This window comes from Vombatus ursinus, unplaced genomic scaffold, assembly GCF_900497805.2.
Source record: "Vombatus ursinus unplaced genomic scaffold, bare-nosed wombat genome assembly UNPS02000582.1, whole genome shotgun sequence".
In the NCBI taxonomy this organism is placed as follows: Eukaryota; Metazoa; Chordata; class Mammalia; order Diprotodontia; family Vombatidae; genus Vombatus; species Vombatus ursinus.
In genome coordinates, this window is record NW_020940360.1 from 6,854,665 (window position 1) to 6,872,580 (window position 17,916).

At 35.1% G+C, this 17,916-nt stretch overlaps 1 protein-coding gene across 1 annotated transcript in view; it reads right to left on the minus strand.

Moving 5' to 3' along the window:
• Window positions 1-17,916, minus strand: part of CEP162 (centrosomal protein 162) — a 111,365-nt gene that overhangs the window by 65,315 nt on the left and 28,134 nt on the right. Inside the window, exons 4-9 of the mRNA XM_027854209.1 lie at window positions 13,638-13,781; window positions 13,019-13,199; window positions 8,926-8,993; window positions 6,597-6,718; window positions 1,315-1,345; window positions 787-903 (exon numbers count right to left, since the gene is read on the minus strand). Of these exons, the coding sequence (XP_027710010.1) occupies window positions 787-903; window positions 1,315-1,345; window positions 6,597-6,718; window positions 8,926-8,993; window positions 13,019-13,199; window positions 13,638-13,781 (663 nt within the window). The remainder of the gene's footprint in view (window positions 1-786; window positions 904-1,314; window positions 1,346-6,596; window positions 6,719-8,925; window positions 8,994-13,018; window positions 13,200-13,637; window positions 13,782-17,916) is intronic.

The window sequence follows — 17,916 nt, forward strand, 5'->3', positions numbered from 1 at the left end:
TCAGTAAATTCCAATGGTTCCCCTATGACTTCCAAAATCAAGTATAAAAATTCTATTTGACTTTCAAAGTCCTTCTTCACCTAGCTACTTCCTACCTTGCCAGTCTTCTTACATCTTAATTACCCCCACCCCAACTCTGTCCACTTATTCTTCAGTCCAGTGGCACTGTAGTTCCTACAAACAAGATACTTCATTTTCCAGCTCTGGGCATTTCCTCCAGCTGTCCATGCCTGGAAGGCTTTCCCCGCTGCGGACTGTATTCTTTTAGATTTGATCTGATATAGTTATCTTCAGCAGTCTCTGTCATATCTCCTAGGATATGACATTAACTTTAATATCACATTAAATTCATTAACTTCTCTGAACCCCAGTTTTCTCATCTAAAAAATTCGGATGTTCACTGAGTATTTTCTAGTATGCCTTTAAGTTTTAAATCTGATGATCCTGAGGTATAATGAAGAAATGTATCATTCTACTTCTCTTCCCTAAAACACTAAACTGGTAGAAGAGCTACAACATACAAAGAAAACAATCTCAAGTCAATGTCAAGAATTTTAATGACTCAAATAATATCCATTATTATGCAAATTAGGATTTCCTTGTCACAATTAAACCATAGCTATGACTTAAATGGTTGAAATGCTTAAATCTACAGATTTCTTACCAAATCCTTAAAGGTAAAGTCATTAGAGTAATATTTTTCGAGATATGAAGCTGCAATCACAAAATGGCAATTTTTAAAAAGGTGTACATTTAGAGAGCAGACAATTTAAAAAACATTGTTACCTGTCCTGGTCATTTCATTATCAGTAACTTCTGGCTGTGCTTGTAATTTGGTTGTTGTTTTATCTTGAGAATCCAGTTCCACTTCTGCAACTGAATCTAATGAATCCAGCAGCATGACTAAAAGAATATATGAAGGAAAAATGAAATAAAGAGGTCAATTTGTGGTTCTCTAGAATAAGAGCATTTGGGTCACATATTCGGTACATACTAAATAGAATGAAAATGCTTATAGACAGATTAAATATACATAATATATCTAACAAATGACATGGTTATATATATTTATATTTTAGGAATGAGGGGAAAATAATGATCCACTCTTATCTTTCTATTAAGAAAATAATAAATTGGAAATTATTTTAAAATTACATTGATAAGATTTGAGTTAGCTGTAAGGAATATATTATTGATAAGATGTGCAGAATCTTATTCCTTGCATTAGAATACTAGTTTTTCTAGGATGTTTTATTTGTAGCTCGGCCAAATCTTATTGCCCAGTTATAACCTTAGAACATAAAAGCTACTCACCATTGGCTAGCATGCCAGTTTTCTCTTCTTTCTAAGTTAAAAGTGAAAAAGTGTAAATTAAAATTGCAAATTAAAAATGTAAACTTAAAAACTAGCATAAAATTACTAACATTCATATCAAAACCTGAACAACTTGGAAAACCTTTTTTCTACTTTTTAGATTATTCCTATTGATTCAGAATTCCTATTGTCACAGGAATGCTATAACAGTTAAAAATACTTTAAATATTTTCCTCTTCAATATATAAACTAGACTAGTACCATATAAAAGGCATGAATAGAGCCCAAAGGAATAAAAGCATCTAAAATATAGTTACCTCAATTTGAATATGGTTGTATTCTAGTTAGACTAGCAGGCTATATACTAAAGAGACCAGAAAATTATAAGGCTTGCATGATGAATCATTGACATTCAGATCTAGTCCAATACTCTCTTTTTTTTTCTTTTTTGGGGTTAAGTGACTTGCCCAGGGTCACACAGGTAGTAAGTGTTAAGTGTCTGAGGCTGAATTTGAACTCAGGTCCTCCTGACTCCAAGGCCAGAACTCTAATCACAGCACCACCTAGTTGCCTCCAATACTGTCATTTTCAGATGAGGAAAGTGAAGCACAAAGTAAAGAAGTCATTTGTCCATAGTCATTCAATAAGTTAGTAAAAGAGCCGGACTAGAACCCATTTCTCTTGGCTTGCAAAATTAAGTATTCTTTTTACTTTCTTATACTGAAAAAAAAAAGGCACAGGATGTTATATCATAGCCAAGTATCACAGAAAGTAGGAAAGGACCTTAGAAGTCTATTTTAGTCTAGCTTCCCACTGAGAAAGCCTCCCTACTTACATCATAGTTGACAGATGACATTACCTTCAGTGAAAGGGTATTCATTATCTTCTGGGATAGAGCATTCCACTCTAAATCATAATAGAAAAGTTTTTCCTTATGTTGTATCAAAATTTCTTTCTATCCTTTCTACTCAATGATAATCAGATTTATCAAACAATACAGAACCAATCTGTTTCCCTCTTCTTTATGACAGCCCTTCAAATAATTGAAAACAACATTCATTTCTTCCTTTCATCTTCTTCAGGAAAAATAAATCTTTTTTTTTTCAAGCATTTTTCACAGGATACAAACTGCAGTGATTTTACCACTGTGGTCACCTTGCTTTGAACCTTCCTCTGTTAGTTTCTCCTAAAAGAATTTGATGTGCAAAAGCTGAAGAGGATACTATATATGTAGAGGGACCAATCCAGAACATAGTGAAATTATTACCTTTTTCATTCCAACTATTATAATAAATTGACAAGTATATAGCATTTTTACATTTGTAAAGCACTTTATATATGTGATGATGATAATCAGGGGAGCCTCCTTGATTTGAACTGGGGACATGTATGGAGCCTCCTTGATTTGAACTGGGAACTTATGGAACATGTATGAGGATGGGCCAGCATGTTGGCACATGCTAAAAAGAAAACTCTCAAATGCTTGATTCCTGGATGGTCCCTATGAATGGGAATTAGCCACTGAGAAAGCAAGGATGATTCATTTAGTAAACTTTAAGACTAGTAATTATATGCTCTACAGCTTTCTCGCCTTTTTACAATGGGTGGCTTGGGACTTATTATAGCCAATGGCCCTACACTAGCATCTTTTGCATTGGACAACCTTTTGCTTCTGGTCTGCGCATACCTTTTTTTTTTTAAATTTAACTTTTATTTTTAGTTCCACATTTTCTCCCTTCAGCCCCTCGCATACTTATTGAGAAGGGAAGAAATAGGATATCTGTCATGCATATGAAGTCATGAAAACATATTTCTGCATTAACCATATCTTCCAGTAAAAAGAAAGAAAAATAGAGGAAAATATAATTTTCATTCTGCACTCCGAGTCTGGAGGTGGATAGCATTTTATATGATAAGTCCTTTGGAGTTGTGGTGAATCATTGTACTGATTGGAGTTACTAGGTATTTCACAGTTGATTATCTTTATACTACTGCAATTACTGTGTAGATTGCTCTCCTGGTTTTACTCACTTTACTTAGCATCAATTCATATCAATCTTGCCAGATTTTCTGGAACCATCCCCTTCATCATTTCCTACAGCACAATAGTATTCCATCACATTCACATATCATAACTTGTTTCCCAATTGATGTTGGCCAGACTTTCTCTACTGACTCTTTCCCATTAGCCTCTTTGCTTCAAGGTTAGAGTCAAAGGCACTTGGGTAATATGTCTCCAGTCAAATAGAGGGTCACTTGAGCTTGAATGCAGGGAAAAAAGCCTTCTGCCAGCAGGAAGGTCCCTGGCTTTCTCTTCTCCCTTACCAAAGAAAAACCTCCACGGGTGGGACCTAAAAGATAAGGCTATGTAGTTTGTCAATTTATCTTCCCTAAAAGCTTCAGGCAAACAGGAGCAGTAATGTATTGTTGACAAAGTTGCGAACTGGTAAAGGCATTCTGGAAAGCAATTTGGAATTATAAACAAAAAATTCGTAAACTGCGAATAGCTTTTGACCCAGAGATAACAATACTAGGCTTATACTCCCAAATTTTTTAAAAAGGATCCATATGTACAAAAATATTTATATGGCAGTTCTTTTTGTAGTGGCAAAGAACTAGAAACTAAGGAGGTATCCGTCAATTGGAGAATGACTGAACAAAGTATGGCATACGATGTAAAGGAATATTACTGCACTGTAAGAAATGATGAAAGGGTCAGATTCAAAGATGCATGAGAGGACTCATATGAACTGATGCAGAATGAAGTGAGCAGAACCAAAATAACTTATATAAGGACTAAACATTATAACAACTAACTTTGAAAAACTTACGGACTCTGATCAACACAATGACTAACCATCATTTTAGAGGATGAATGAATGGTACCTTATCTCTTGAGAGGTGATGGTCTAAACATGCAGAACGAGATACACATTTTTCACCATGACCAATAAGGAAAAAATTTGGACCTGACTATGCATATTTGTAACAAGAGTCTTCCTTTCCTTTTTTTTTTTTTTCAGCAGAAGAGGGAGGAAGTGGGAGAGAAAATAAATGCTTGCTAACTGGAAAAAAAATTCTAATTACAAAACAAAAACTACCTTCCCTAAGCAGTGGCCTTATTCTTACCTATGTGGGAAACACACTCCACACAGAAAAAATACATTTGTTACTTTTAGCTTTTTTCACAAATCTCATTCATTGTGATTTTTTGCCTTCCTAGAATCATTCTTAGAGGTTAATGATATTCTCTTGTACTTGTTCTTGATTGTATTCCTTTTTTCATATTTTGACCCTCTTATTTTCTACTTTGAAGTTACCCCCGTACAACAACTTTGGTTCCTTTTGATGTCTCCCACTGTTCTTTCTCATTGAACTCCTATACTTTTACATAGTTAAGATTTAATGCTACAGAATCTCTCATTCTTCATGCTGAGTTCTCAGTTAAAATTATTTCATTCATTTATGCTTTGACATTTACAATGTCAGCTTTATTAAATCCAGGGTACCTGTGTGACAATTCAGAGGATTTCATTTCTTTTCTATTGTAAACCAAGATAAGAGAGTTATTTTCTCAGATTCCTGTTGCCACATATGGGAGTAAAAATTTAGAGCTGGAGGGTACTTTAGATGTAAAGTAGTCCGAGGGTCTCATTTTATAGAAGAAGAAAGCTCACAGACCTTTATGTGACTTGACTAAAGTTAAACAGGTAATTATTGACAGTGCCAGGATTGGAACTCAGGTTCTTTGACTCCAAATTCAGTGCTCTATCCATGAAACCACCTAGTCAAATTCTTTATAAATTATTGCAGGTAAGAACTGAGTCCAGAATACTAATTCCTTTAGTTATTTTCTCTACCTTCTGAAAGGTGAGGCTATTAACAAGGAGATCAGATGTTCTACAATGAGTAGAATTAGGAAAGGTCAGAGTTGAAATCTCTCCTGAGAATTATCATTGCTTCTGAACAAGTTTTATATTCTGCATATGGAAGGTATCATTTAGAATAACTTACATTTTTAGAGTATTTTATCATTTTAAAGTGCTTTACCTACATAACTTAATTGATCCTCATAATGGATAAGCACAAGAATTATCCTAATTTTACAGAAAAGGAAACAAACTGAGGGGGTGAGGGACGATCAGGGGGGGAAGTGTCCTTGCTCTTCACAGGCATGTGAAAAAACTCCTTTGCAAAATTTCCAGAATGCAGCCACAAAATGCAGTGGAACAGGGCTTTTCCTATGCATGTAAAGTGATGTAGTGGAAAGAGTACGGAATTTACATAAAGAATCCTTGGTTCAAATCCAGAGTTCATACTTACTATGTAACTCCTCGTAAATCACTCAATCCCTCCAAGCCTCAGTTTGCTCAACTCAAAATGGGGACAACAAGAAGATGATTATTTGTAGTACTTGTTTCATAGAACTATTATTACTGGGAACACATTTTTTAATCCTTAAAGTGCTAGATACAAATTCAATCTATTATTATTACCACAGTAACATTTGTTACCTAAAACAAAATTTGGAACATAAACATCAAGTAATAGCTTAATAATCATTGCTTCACCTTATCAGCTACTGAGGAGAACTGGAGGTAGATGAGAGAGGTGGGGTAAGAGAAGTATCATCAGGGCCCTCCTTTGGGTAATGAGAAGAACTTAACCCATTGCTTTTGCCAAACATATTCCAGTATGCCCTTTTCCTTACCACTATAAATACCTGGGGCTAGGAAGAAGGGGCGAGGGAGGAATTTGTTTCTGTATTCTAAAAGGACTGACTGGCTTTGCAAAAAAAATTATATGCTTTTAGTAGATTGGCAATATAAATTTTATTTACATTTTTTTTATGAAATTCACCTTTATTTTCAGTTCCAAATTCTCTACCTCCTTCCTTTTCTCCATTCCCTACTCTTAACATTTTCAATTACACAAGCTTAACTTTAGAATCTGAAGAGGTATTTGAGGGGGTACGGTTCTTGAGTCTGGATGACCTGGGTTCAAGTCTACCTTTGATAGTTATTAACAGTGTAAACTTACTTAGAACTATCAACTCAGCCACTAAAAGTTAGATCTGTCTTCTGGGGAGTTTCCATCAAGTAAATTCCTTATGCTGATGAAATCACAGATACTTAGTAATAACTTCATTCTAAATTTCTGAAGATGTTTTCTGGGTATTAAAGAACCATGAACTGACTTGGGGAGCTAAGGATAAGAACATTTCAACATTCTAAAACTCAAAGGCAAGATTCCCAACTATTAAATATTCAACAGAGGCATACCTTGGCTGGAGCATTTATCTCTTCTAAAGATTTGGGATTTTGCTTGTTTTGATTTTCTTCCTTTTCGGTAGGTGACAATACATCAGCGTCTCCCTCATCTTCAAAATCATCACTGTAATTTTCTGAAGGAAAAAGAAAAACACACACAGAAGGCAAATACTTCAAAAATTTTAAATTCCAGTAAAATGTTATGTGGGCTTCCAAATAAAATGAAGCACAATTAATCATGATTTCTTCCAAAGCCAACATGAAGGTAATTTAGATTAAATTTGTCCTAATGGGAATGTCTCAACTCTCACAACTATTTTTGGTATTTTGGGATTTAAAACGAAAGTTTAGATACTTTCAATAGTTTTTCAGTTTTTAAATCTTTCTTTCCATACTTTCTTTCTAAACTCTCACCTCTTCCTAACTTCCTTATTTCTGGTTAGGGTACCACCACCCTTTCAGTCACCTAGGTTCACAAAGGCAGTCACAGCCTTTTCCCTTTTCCTCATCCTTTATATCAAGTTTTGTCCATTCTACCTCTGCAATTACCTTTTGCCATCTCTCCCCTTCTCTTCACTCATAAGCATCATCTGTTGTGCTACTGACATAGCCTCCTATTTGGTCTCCCTGTGTCTAGTGTCTTCCTTTCTAACACACCTTTCACATAATTGCCAAAGTGATACACCTGAAGTCCACATCTGACCATGTCCCTTTCTCCAGTGACTCCCTCTTGCCTCTAGGATAAAATATAACTCCTCTTGAGGAAGAAGACAGAAGAGAGGGAATATATAACGGCTGTTAGGAACCTTTGGAGAAAAATCTTACTGGTAAGTAAGCAAGGTCACCCCAAATATGGAAAAAAATGCCTTTCTCAGTTGTTAACAATTAAAATAAACTGTTACAGATGCTAGAAATTAAGGTTTAGCTCTCACCTATCAGAACATTATTATTATTATTGTTATTTTTTTGGTTAGGCAATGGGGTTAAGTGACTTGCCCAGGGTCACACAGCTAGTAAGTGTTATGTGTCTAAGGCCAAATGTGAACTCAGGTCCTCCTGAATCCATGGCCGCTGCTCTATCCACTGCGCCACTTAGCTGCCCCATTATCAGAACATTACTTCAGGAGTAGGAGGCTGAATTAAAATTTTTGGGTGAAGGCTATATATATATATATATACATAAAAGTAATAGTACTTTATGAAAAAGCAGTATAATGAGTAAACATCTAAAGGGTCCTCTTTGAAGACCTCTTTCTTCTTTTAGAAAAGTTACCTGAAAATTAACTCTGAACAAATCTTGTAATACTTGAAATATACTGACAGAAAATAAACAGTGAAAATCTTTTTAAAAAAAAATATAACTCTTCAATGGTTTATGTTGGAATAAATTATTATAGTTCTAATTTGGATAACAGTTTATATTTTAGTGAGCACAAGAAGGTAAATTAATAAAGACCCAAATAGGAATTGAACTCTGAAAATTTAACCAAAATGATTTAATACTATTTTCTTTTAAATAGAATTCTTTTATATGAGAGGCAGCATAGCATAGTGGTAGAGGGATTTTCTTCAGCAGAGTTCCCTATATGAATAAAATAAAAATCTGGGACTGAAATCCCCCAAAACAAGAAGTTTAAAATGTGATGTTATACTTAGGGAAGATATTATATTGCTTATGGTTCAAGAAAAAAAAAACATAGAATCACAGTGGCCAAGGCTTCATTTAGGATCTGTCTTTAGCTCCCACTTCTCTTCCCTCTCCCTTTCCAAATAGGTACACTCATTCACCCTGTGGGCACTGGATTAATTTTGCCCTAAGATTGGCTGTTATCCTAGAAAAAGGGTACAAAAACTACTGGCGAGACCAGAATTTTGCTTCTGTTTCAGGAGTTACTTGGTGTCTAGTGCTAGATACTTGTTTTGTTGGAATCATCTCATCCTTCAATTATGGAGGTGTCTCTTGCTTGCCTACCTACACATTTTGCCAGTTGTGCTACTTACTGTCTGACAGCTGTGCCCTTTTGCGTACTGAATTGCCTGAGCAGACTCGAGTATCTATTTTGTAGCAATAAGGTAACTAATTTTTCAGTGTTAGTTTGTCCACTGGTGAGATGAGACTGCAGTATTGGGTATTTTAAATGATTTGTGTAACAGTTTGTTAGCAGCCATAACTGTAACCCAACCCACCTCCCTGACAATTCAAAGCTTCTTCCACAAAACTACACTGATTTTCCTTTTAACTGATGGTACTCTCACCTCAAAATGTCTCTTTCTGTTAACTGCAAAATGTAGCTGATATTACATCTTTAACAATATTGCTTTAAGACCAACATGGAATTACCTGCTATTTCCTCATGTTTAGAATCATCCTCATTTTCATCTTCAGTTGATTCCATTTTGGTTTTATTTCTATATAAAATATTTATGTTAATTAGGATTACATTTGAACTATACTGTTATCAAGGCAAAATTCTAGGCATATTTATGTTACCTCTAAAACCATTAATTTCCCTAAGCATTCTTGCATTAAAACAGAAGCTACAGCTTTGGAGACTGGTGGAGAATGTTTTAGAACAGGGAGAGAATCATCAATTATTTATTAAATGCTTACTATGGACTAAACAGTGGGAATACAAAGACAAAAAAAGGGTTTGTTTGGTTGTTTTTTTTAAACAGAAACAGTCCCTGTCCTCAAGGAGCTTCATTCTAAGGGGGGAGACAAGAGGAAGGTGCCAGAGATTGGGGAGGATCAGGCCCCTTAGGGGAGGTGGAACTTGAGATGAGTTCTGAAGGAAGCTAAGGATTTTAAGAGGTGGTATTAGTTCACTGCAGAAACCACGTACAGCAAAGGACACTGAGGAATGGTCAAACAGATACAAAGAGAACCAAGGAGGAGTCTCCCCTCTAAATGCTTTTTAAAAAACTTCATCTATCAATAAAAGCGCAGGAATAAATAGTAACTGCCTCCAGTAAGGAGATACAATGGATCTCTAACTAATACAGAATTTTGTAATTATCTGCATCAATTTCAGGAAAGGCCAACCCAAGAAAAATCAAGGAACAGTCATAAATATTTGGAACCTTAGAACTCCAATCAATACTTAGGACAGTGAAAGTGCTTAATAGATATTTGGTGAATAAGGAGGACAGATATCAGTCAGTCAATGAATATTTATTAAATGCCTACTATGTGTCAGGCCTTGTGCTAAGCACTGAGAATACAAAGAAAGGAAAAAGACGGTCCTTACCTTCAAGAAGCTCACAATATAATGGGGGAGGCAACATACAAACAACTAGTTAGAAACAAGCTATATACAGCACAAATAAGAAATAATGAACAGAGGGAGGGCACTATAATTAGGAGGGATTGTAAAAGACTTCCTGTAGAAGTTGGGATTTTGGTTAGGACTTGAAAAAAGCCATGAAATCCAGAAGACCGAGTTGAGGAGGGACAGCATTCCAGGCATGGGGGACAGACAGCCACTGAAAATGCCGGGAGATAGAGTGTCTTGTTTGAGGAAGACTAAGGAGGCCAGTGTTATTATATCTAAGAGTATGTGAGAGGTATGTGTGTGAAAGGTGTGAAAAAACTGGAAAGGTAGGAGGGGGGTCAGGTTATGAAAGGCTTTGAACATCAAATAAAAGATTTGATATTTGATTCTAGAAGTTACAGGGAAATTTGTTGTTTAGCCGTTTTCAGTCGTGTCTGACTCTGTGACCCCACTTGGGGTTTTCTTGGCAAAGATATTTGAATGGTTTGCCATTTCCTTATCCAGCTCATTTTATAGATGAGGAACTGAAGCAAAGAGGGTTAAATGACTTGCCCAAGTTCACATAGCTAGTAACTGTCTGAGATCACACTTGAACTCAGATCTTCCTGACTCCTGGCTTGGTGCCATCTTACTGCCCCATATGGGGAAATACTGGAGTTACTGAGCAGATGGTGTTACATGGTCAGGCCTGCACTTAAGGAAGATCATTCTGACAGACAAATGGAGGATGGCCTGGAATGGGGAGAAACTTGAGGCAGGCTGACTCACTAGTAGGCTATTGTCCAGAAGTAAAGTGATAAGGACCTGCACCAGAGGAGTGGCAGTATCAGAGGACAGAAGTGGGCCTTTACGAGAGATGTTACGAAGGCAAAATCAACAAGCTTTGCCAATAGACTGGATATGGCGGGGGGGTTCAGAGAAAGTGTGGTATTGAAGGTGACACGGGGTTTGGAAGACTGAGAGGATGCTGGTGCCATTGACAGCAATGGGGAAGTCTGAGAGGCATGAGGTTTTGGGAGGAAAGATAATGAATTCAGTTTCAGATATGTGGAGTTTAAGATGTCTATAGGACACGCAATTAGTGATACTTAATAGGCAGCTGGAGGTCAGCTGAGAGGTTAGGGCTAGATAAGCAGATCTGAGTATCATCAGCACAGAAATGACAATTGAATCTATGAAAGATGATGAGATCACCAAGTGAAATAGTATGGAGGAAGAAGAGCAAAGGGCCCGGGGAATACCCAGGGTTACATATTAGATGTCAAGTTCATCCTAGGGTGGAAGCTAAACATGGGCCAAAAATCACAGATCCATTAAAAGCGCAAAAGGATTTTAGGCAGGCCCTAATCATATCAAATATAATGCACCTCATGAAACAGCATGTCACTTTTGTTTATGACAGCCAATCAATTCTGTCTTTCTCAAGTCCATGGAGAGTCTCATTTCCCAGGATGTAGGACCCCAGGCAAGCAGGAAGGTGGTGGCGATATCAACATAATCTGAACCAGAATCACTCATTACAGTCAAAGGACAGTACAGCCAGTCTCCTGTTTCTTACTATCTCTTCTAAGATCTTACCATCTCTATACTAATTTTCCTTCATTCATTTTGTCATCCCTGCCACAATTTTATAATGTCGGGGAAAAAAATAAAATGGTCATATTTTGGTGAGGATTTATATTTTTCTGGCCATCTCTTCAATTTTGTTTTAAAAAAAAAAACAAAAAACAAAAAACATATAGCAATGTTACATCTCTTCTTATTTAGGTTAAAAGCACTATGTTTTTATCTTGTAGCTATAACAGTGTGTTCTGATATATAATGACATTATTTTCTATTCTTTCAATCCTAAACAAAATTAAATTTCTATTTTTGATAGAAAAAAGTTATCTGAAGGGAGATATTACAATAAAAACCAGAGTTCTTGGTACTTATATAGTGTATACATCTTTATGAGTACTTGGCAAGAACATTTCATTTCCAGTTTATTAAAAACTGAGTTATATATGGTGTTCATTATTTACTACATTAACTATTGTCTGTATTTTCATTGACTGTACCCTGGACTTGAATTCCTGGCAATATCAGTATTTCTCATAGTACTAATGTAACATACCTGAAATTTTAACAAATTTAATGCTGGTGCCTGATTTTTCTAGGATAGATATATAGTAAATATGCCAAAAGGAGCATAAGATTTCAATGGCACCATGGCCTTTGATAAACCTATAAAGTAGAAAAAAACAACTTCTAGTGAGAAGTATCTGAAATGGAATCTGAAGCTAGGTCTTCCTGAGATTCTCAACAGGTCCAGAACTCTATGCATGATACCAAACTGCCTTTTCAATTTACAGATGATATAAAACAATGAACTATGTAGGTATTAACTTCAGGAGATGTATATCCTACAATCTGAAGTATATGTACATTTTTTAAAGTTCCTACAAATTATCTTGATTTTGAATCATTTGCTTCTTTCTTATAAAACTGAGAATGACAGATGTTCAGATAAATGATTTCCAATACATTATGACACAGTTAAATTTCATCAAAATTAGTTACTGAACTAAATGATGGCACCTCCTCTAAAACTGTTTTCTTGCTTTCCTGAAAATCTTTTTTCAATATCCTCTGAGCGGTTAGCAGTACACAAACCATCATTTATTATATTCCACACCTTAAATACCACTTTCTTTTTCTGTCTTCTTTTTGGATTGTTATAATGACACCCAGGAACTCCATGTTGCCTCTCACCATGGAAAGTGAGTCCAATAAACTAATTCACAATAATGTTTTAGTGATTTAATGTCACACTCTACTCTATTTTCTTCAAATAAAGAGTACTTTGGTATGAAGAATACTTTACTCAAAGGAATGGAAAACTCCACTTTAGCCAGTGGAATTCTGGATGAGCTGGAGAAGTAGCTAGAGCAGGACAGCCTTTCTAATGCTTCTCCAATGATGCAACATAGGCAACTTTCTACTCTAGTTACAGACAAGACTAGTCCTTCACATATTGAGCAAAGAATTGAGTAATGATCTAATTTCTGTTTTTCAAATGTGAGCAAAACGTTGGCCTCTTCAATGTATATATATGTCCTCAGTAATACACTGTAAAAACTGTACATTTAAATTTCCTTGTTGGACATAATTTGACATTACCTGAGGAAATCTTTTAATTTTGTAGACTCATTAGAATCCAATTCCTTATTTAATTTCGAATAATCAATGGTTGATGTTAGGCCTTTTTCAAGTATGGCAAAAAATCTTTCCTTTTCTTCTTGTTCTTCTAATGTATCCAATCCCAAAATGGCAAGATTAGGCCCAGAAGCAACAACTGAATCTAAATTAGAAAGAAATGTTTAACAATGCACAAAAAGTTTTAGTAAATTTGTTTCAATAATAAACATACCCATGTAAAAAGTTATAAAAACTGTAAAAATAACCAAAACTCTTTTTACCTAATTTTCTCTTCTCTACTATCTATCTCCCTCTCACCATATCATAGACGAGAAATTTATAAATCACATATTGGGGCATAAGGACTCCATAGAGGTCATCTAAAGCTTCAAGGAAGTTTACTAAATTATTTTAGGCAAATAGCTCATTCAATTAAAGCCCTCCAAGGGAAGAGGTTCCAAAATATTCCCAGATCCAGCCATTCTTCAAAATGTAAATACAGTTTTAATAACTGTAGTTAATCAACTAATCTCAAACCCCATTCCTACAAACTCTGTCCACCCCCCGCTCTCCAAAAAACCCCCCAAAACTTCTATCTTACCATTTGTTTCTAAACTGTCTCCGCTTATCACAGAAGTCCCACTGCTCTTGCAGAGGTACACCTTGCCAGTGGCTTCTTCCACCTCAACAACAGGTTGGGACACCTTTTGTGATTTCAAAAAGTTTATATTTGTTCCAAGTGCTCCTAGGAATGAGGATAAAGACAGTTGAATATTTATGATCAGAAAGTGCTTTAGGGCAAAATGGAATATTTTAATAAACAATTGCTACAATAAAATTTTGTGTTGAAGCCATGAAAAGATTGCAATCTAAGCAAAGCAGCGATGTGATACTTATCAAAACTCACTGAGAAAAAAAGTCTAACCATAAAATTTCATTACTCACTCAAAATACAGCTTCTTTTAAAGACTGTATTGAAAAAATAATTGTAGTATAGTACTTTCTCATGGTAAACATAAGCAGGTATTAGCATATTATCAAAGAATACTCATTATATAAAAGTCGTATAAAAGACATTTGGGAAATATATAATTGGAAAAGGAGTTGGGCCAGTTATGTAGCAAGAAAGAAGAATAACACATAGAACGCTATGATGGTACCCAAAACATTTGAAGACCCTAAGTGAAAATTTCCAAGGCATTGGGTAGATCTTCTATGGAGTACTTTTGGAAGGGAGTGGACTGAGGGGCTGCAAACTGCACCAATGAAGGAAGTACCCACAGTAATGAGAAAGTTCAGTATACATTTCAGTACTTAAAAAAAAGAAAACCCAAACATTTACCATGATATTCCCTATACTTACTATATATCCATGTCTATATTTCATTTTCAGAATGGATGCTTCTGGTTTACTTAACACAAGCATTTAATCAATATGCTATGACAGTTTAGGAACAACTTTCTGCCCTGACCTCTTTGTACTTGCACTTACTGTCTTTAAAGAACTTGGGTTAGACTTACATCAATTGTGTTCAATAGTCTTTGGGATTATAAACCAATACAGAAAGAAGCCAAAAGTAAGTCAGATGATAAATATTATTTATAATAAAGGACTATAACAGAACAAAATACATCTTTTATCAGTGAAAATGTCATATCAAGAATAGATGTGAAAAACATTATTTTTAAAGATACCATTTTTCTCTATATACTCATTCCCTAATAAAAACTTATTACAACTTCCTAAAGAGGTTTAACTAATATAAATCAAGTGACATAACTGGAAGAGTCTAAAAACTATCTCAGCCACAAATATTTGCCAAGAGAACAGATAGCACAACCAAAAGTTACAGAGAAGATTGTGTGTCTGTATATTCTGTTATATGGAAAAGTATATATATATATATATATATATATATGCATATGTATATGTATATGTATATATATATGTATATGTATATGTATATATACACACACACACACATATACATGTATAAATACACACATACACATACATTTTTGTACACTTGTCATTCTATCTAACAGAAGATTTATAAGCAGTATTATCTCAAAATTACGAGAAGCAAGGAAGCTTGGTGAGAGACTCAGTTAAGCAGTCACAGAACTAATGAACTTGGGGGTGGGAAGGGACTTCAGCAGCTGTTTACTCCAACCCACACATGAGGAAATCCCCATTATACCATAGGAGCCAAGTGGTCATCAGGCCTCTTTTTGAAGTCCTCTAAGGAAGAGAAGAACCTAGAATCTCTCATGGAAGAAGATTCAACTTCTGATCAGCTCTAGCTATCAGAAAAGTTCTTTCTGACATTAACAATAAATTCATCTCTTTTCAACTTCTACTCATTGCTCCTTTAGGGTCAGAAAGAACATGTCATCCAAGGGCACTTATGGATAAAAGTAGAAGGATACCAAACATAAAAAAAAAGAGACCTGCAAAAAATTTTTTTATAACAAATTCTCTTCAATATTGAGGATAGTGAAAATAAAACAGTTGGATTTTTTCATCAGTCACAGACATGCTATAGGGGGAACTAGAAAAGGCTTTGAAGAAAAAAAAGATGAGAAAAATTGCTGTATTTTTAAAAAGCATCCGTTGTGGAAGTACATATTAGAGGCAACAAAAGTTTGAAGGCATTGATTGTCAAGGTATCTGTAGGAAGGGAAGATACCAAAGGCATAGGAAAAAATTCTGATCTTATTTTCATTAAAGTAAAAAGGTGGTGAAAAGAATATCAGGAACTATATACCCATATGTCTATTTTGACATCTCTAAATAATTTTATGATGATAATCTACAATGTATAAAGGGCATCCTTAATAAAGATATAAGAAAAGAACAAACAAGTTTTGATAAATGGTACTGTAATAGCTGACATCTTTACAAAATCACATAACTGACTGAAAGGTTGGACAACACAAACACACACGGTACTTATTTGTTGACTATAAAAATGCAATTGCTTTGGTAGAACAAAGAGATACCTCCAAGGCTTTCCATTAATGCTGGGTTTCTCCCTTACATATGTCAAAGCTATACAAGACTCTCTGAAAGATCTAGCAGAAAAAAAATGTTCAATGCTCCAACTTCTAATGTCATAGAAGATATAAAACAGTCAAACATGCTTAGTCATTAATCAGTCAATAAGCATTTACTAAGTGCCTATTATGTGCCAGGCATGATGCTAATGTCATTGGCCTAAGACTGTTTGCAACGGGAGGGCTCATGGTGTGTGACAGCAAGCTATAATATAAGAGAAGAAATACAAAGGAGAAGAGTCGTAAAGGATGCCATTTGAGAAATCCAGAACCAAAATAAAAGACGGACTAGTCACAGAATGAACATGGGAAAATCGAGGAATCAGTATACACATGTTCTATTGGTACCTACAGAATGGTAAGAAACAGAGAAAAAGACGCCATGCATGCTAGGTGGACTTCCCTGCAGTAAATTTACAGTGGCACAGGATGGGCAGGCATGGAAGGTTTGTAATCTACAATTTTGAAGAGACTAGCCACACTAATGAGATCACAGACCCAATGGAGTATTTTTTTTTTTTTTTGTCTCAGCTTTAACTATAGAATTCTAAGGAAGTAAAAAGACACCGATTTCCACACTGACAATTCTATTCTCTCAACGGTAATAACTAACATATATCCTCCTTTTTGCTTAAAACTAAGTTTAGTTCTAAAATACAAATTTGTGTATAATTACAAATGCTATCAAGCTGACTGGGATTTACATTTTTTGAAACAGAAAGTTTGATGTCCAGCACCCTTTTAAACTTAACTAACTCATAAATATCATTATACTTAAAGCATTTGATGAGACTATTAATAAGAAACAGAAATTAAATTAATAAAAATAGTAATTCTTATGCAACATTTTTACTTGTTAGAAATGCCTTATGAATACAACTGAAATCAAATCAACCACAAAATAAGAGAGGGAGAGAGAGAATTTGGAACTCAGAATTTTAAAAAACAAATGTAAAAAAAAATTTGTTTACTTGTAATTGAGGAAAAATAAAAATAAACAACATAAAAACTATACACACCTATCCTGTTTATATCTCCTAAAACTGTTTCGTTTTCTCCTATGACTCAAAAAAAGTTTACTGATTTTTTTTTTTTTTTTTGGCATATCCATCACTACTTTCCAATCTACCATTCTCTCCCCAACCCCCGTAGAAAGAATTCTTTCTTTGCAACAAATATGCATAGTCAAGCAAAACGAATGAACACATTGAGTATGTCTGAGAATTCTAGGCTTTTAGTCCATCAGCCCTCTTTCCAATGATGAGAAGTATATTCAGAGCTTTACTTATCTTTCACTCTATCCTTTACTTTACACTGAAAGTCAAAGAGCTGAAGAATATTATCTCCTATTCCATCATTCAAAGGAATTATGTGTAATTTTGTCATATGGATATGCATATGCATATCTTGATGGAGATCCTCAAAAGCAACATTTTGCATTACCAAATCAAATGTTTCTTTTATAGCTAAGAAATAAGTATAGTGTGCCTTCAATTTTAAATTACACATATATGTATTTTTGTTGTTTTTCAGTCGTGTCTGACTCTTTGTGACCCCATTTGAGGTTTTCTTAGCAGAGATACAGGAGTGGTGTGCCGTTTCCTTCTCCAGCTAGCTCATTTTGCAGATGAGGAAACTGAGGCAAATAGGGTTAAGTGACTTGCCCAGGTCACACAGCTAGTAAGTGTCAGAGGTCACATTTGAACTCAGGAAGATGAGTCTTCCTGACTCCAGGCCCAGCACTCTATCCACAGGTGCCACCTAGATGCTCATACATGTGTGTGTGTGTGTGTGTGTGTGTGTGTGTGTGTGTGTGTGTGTGT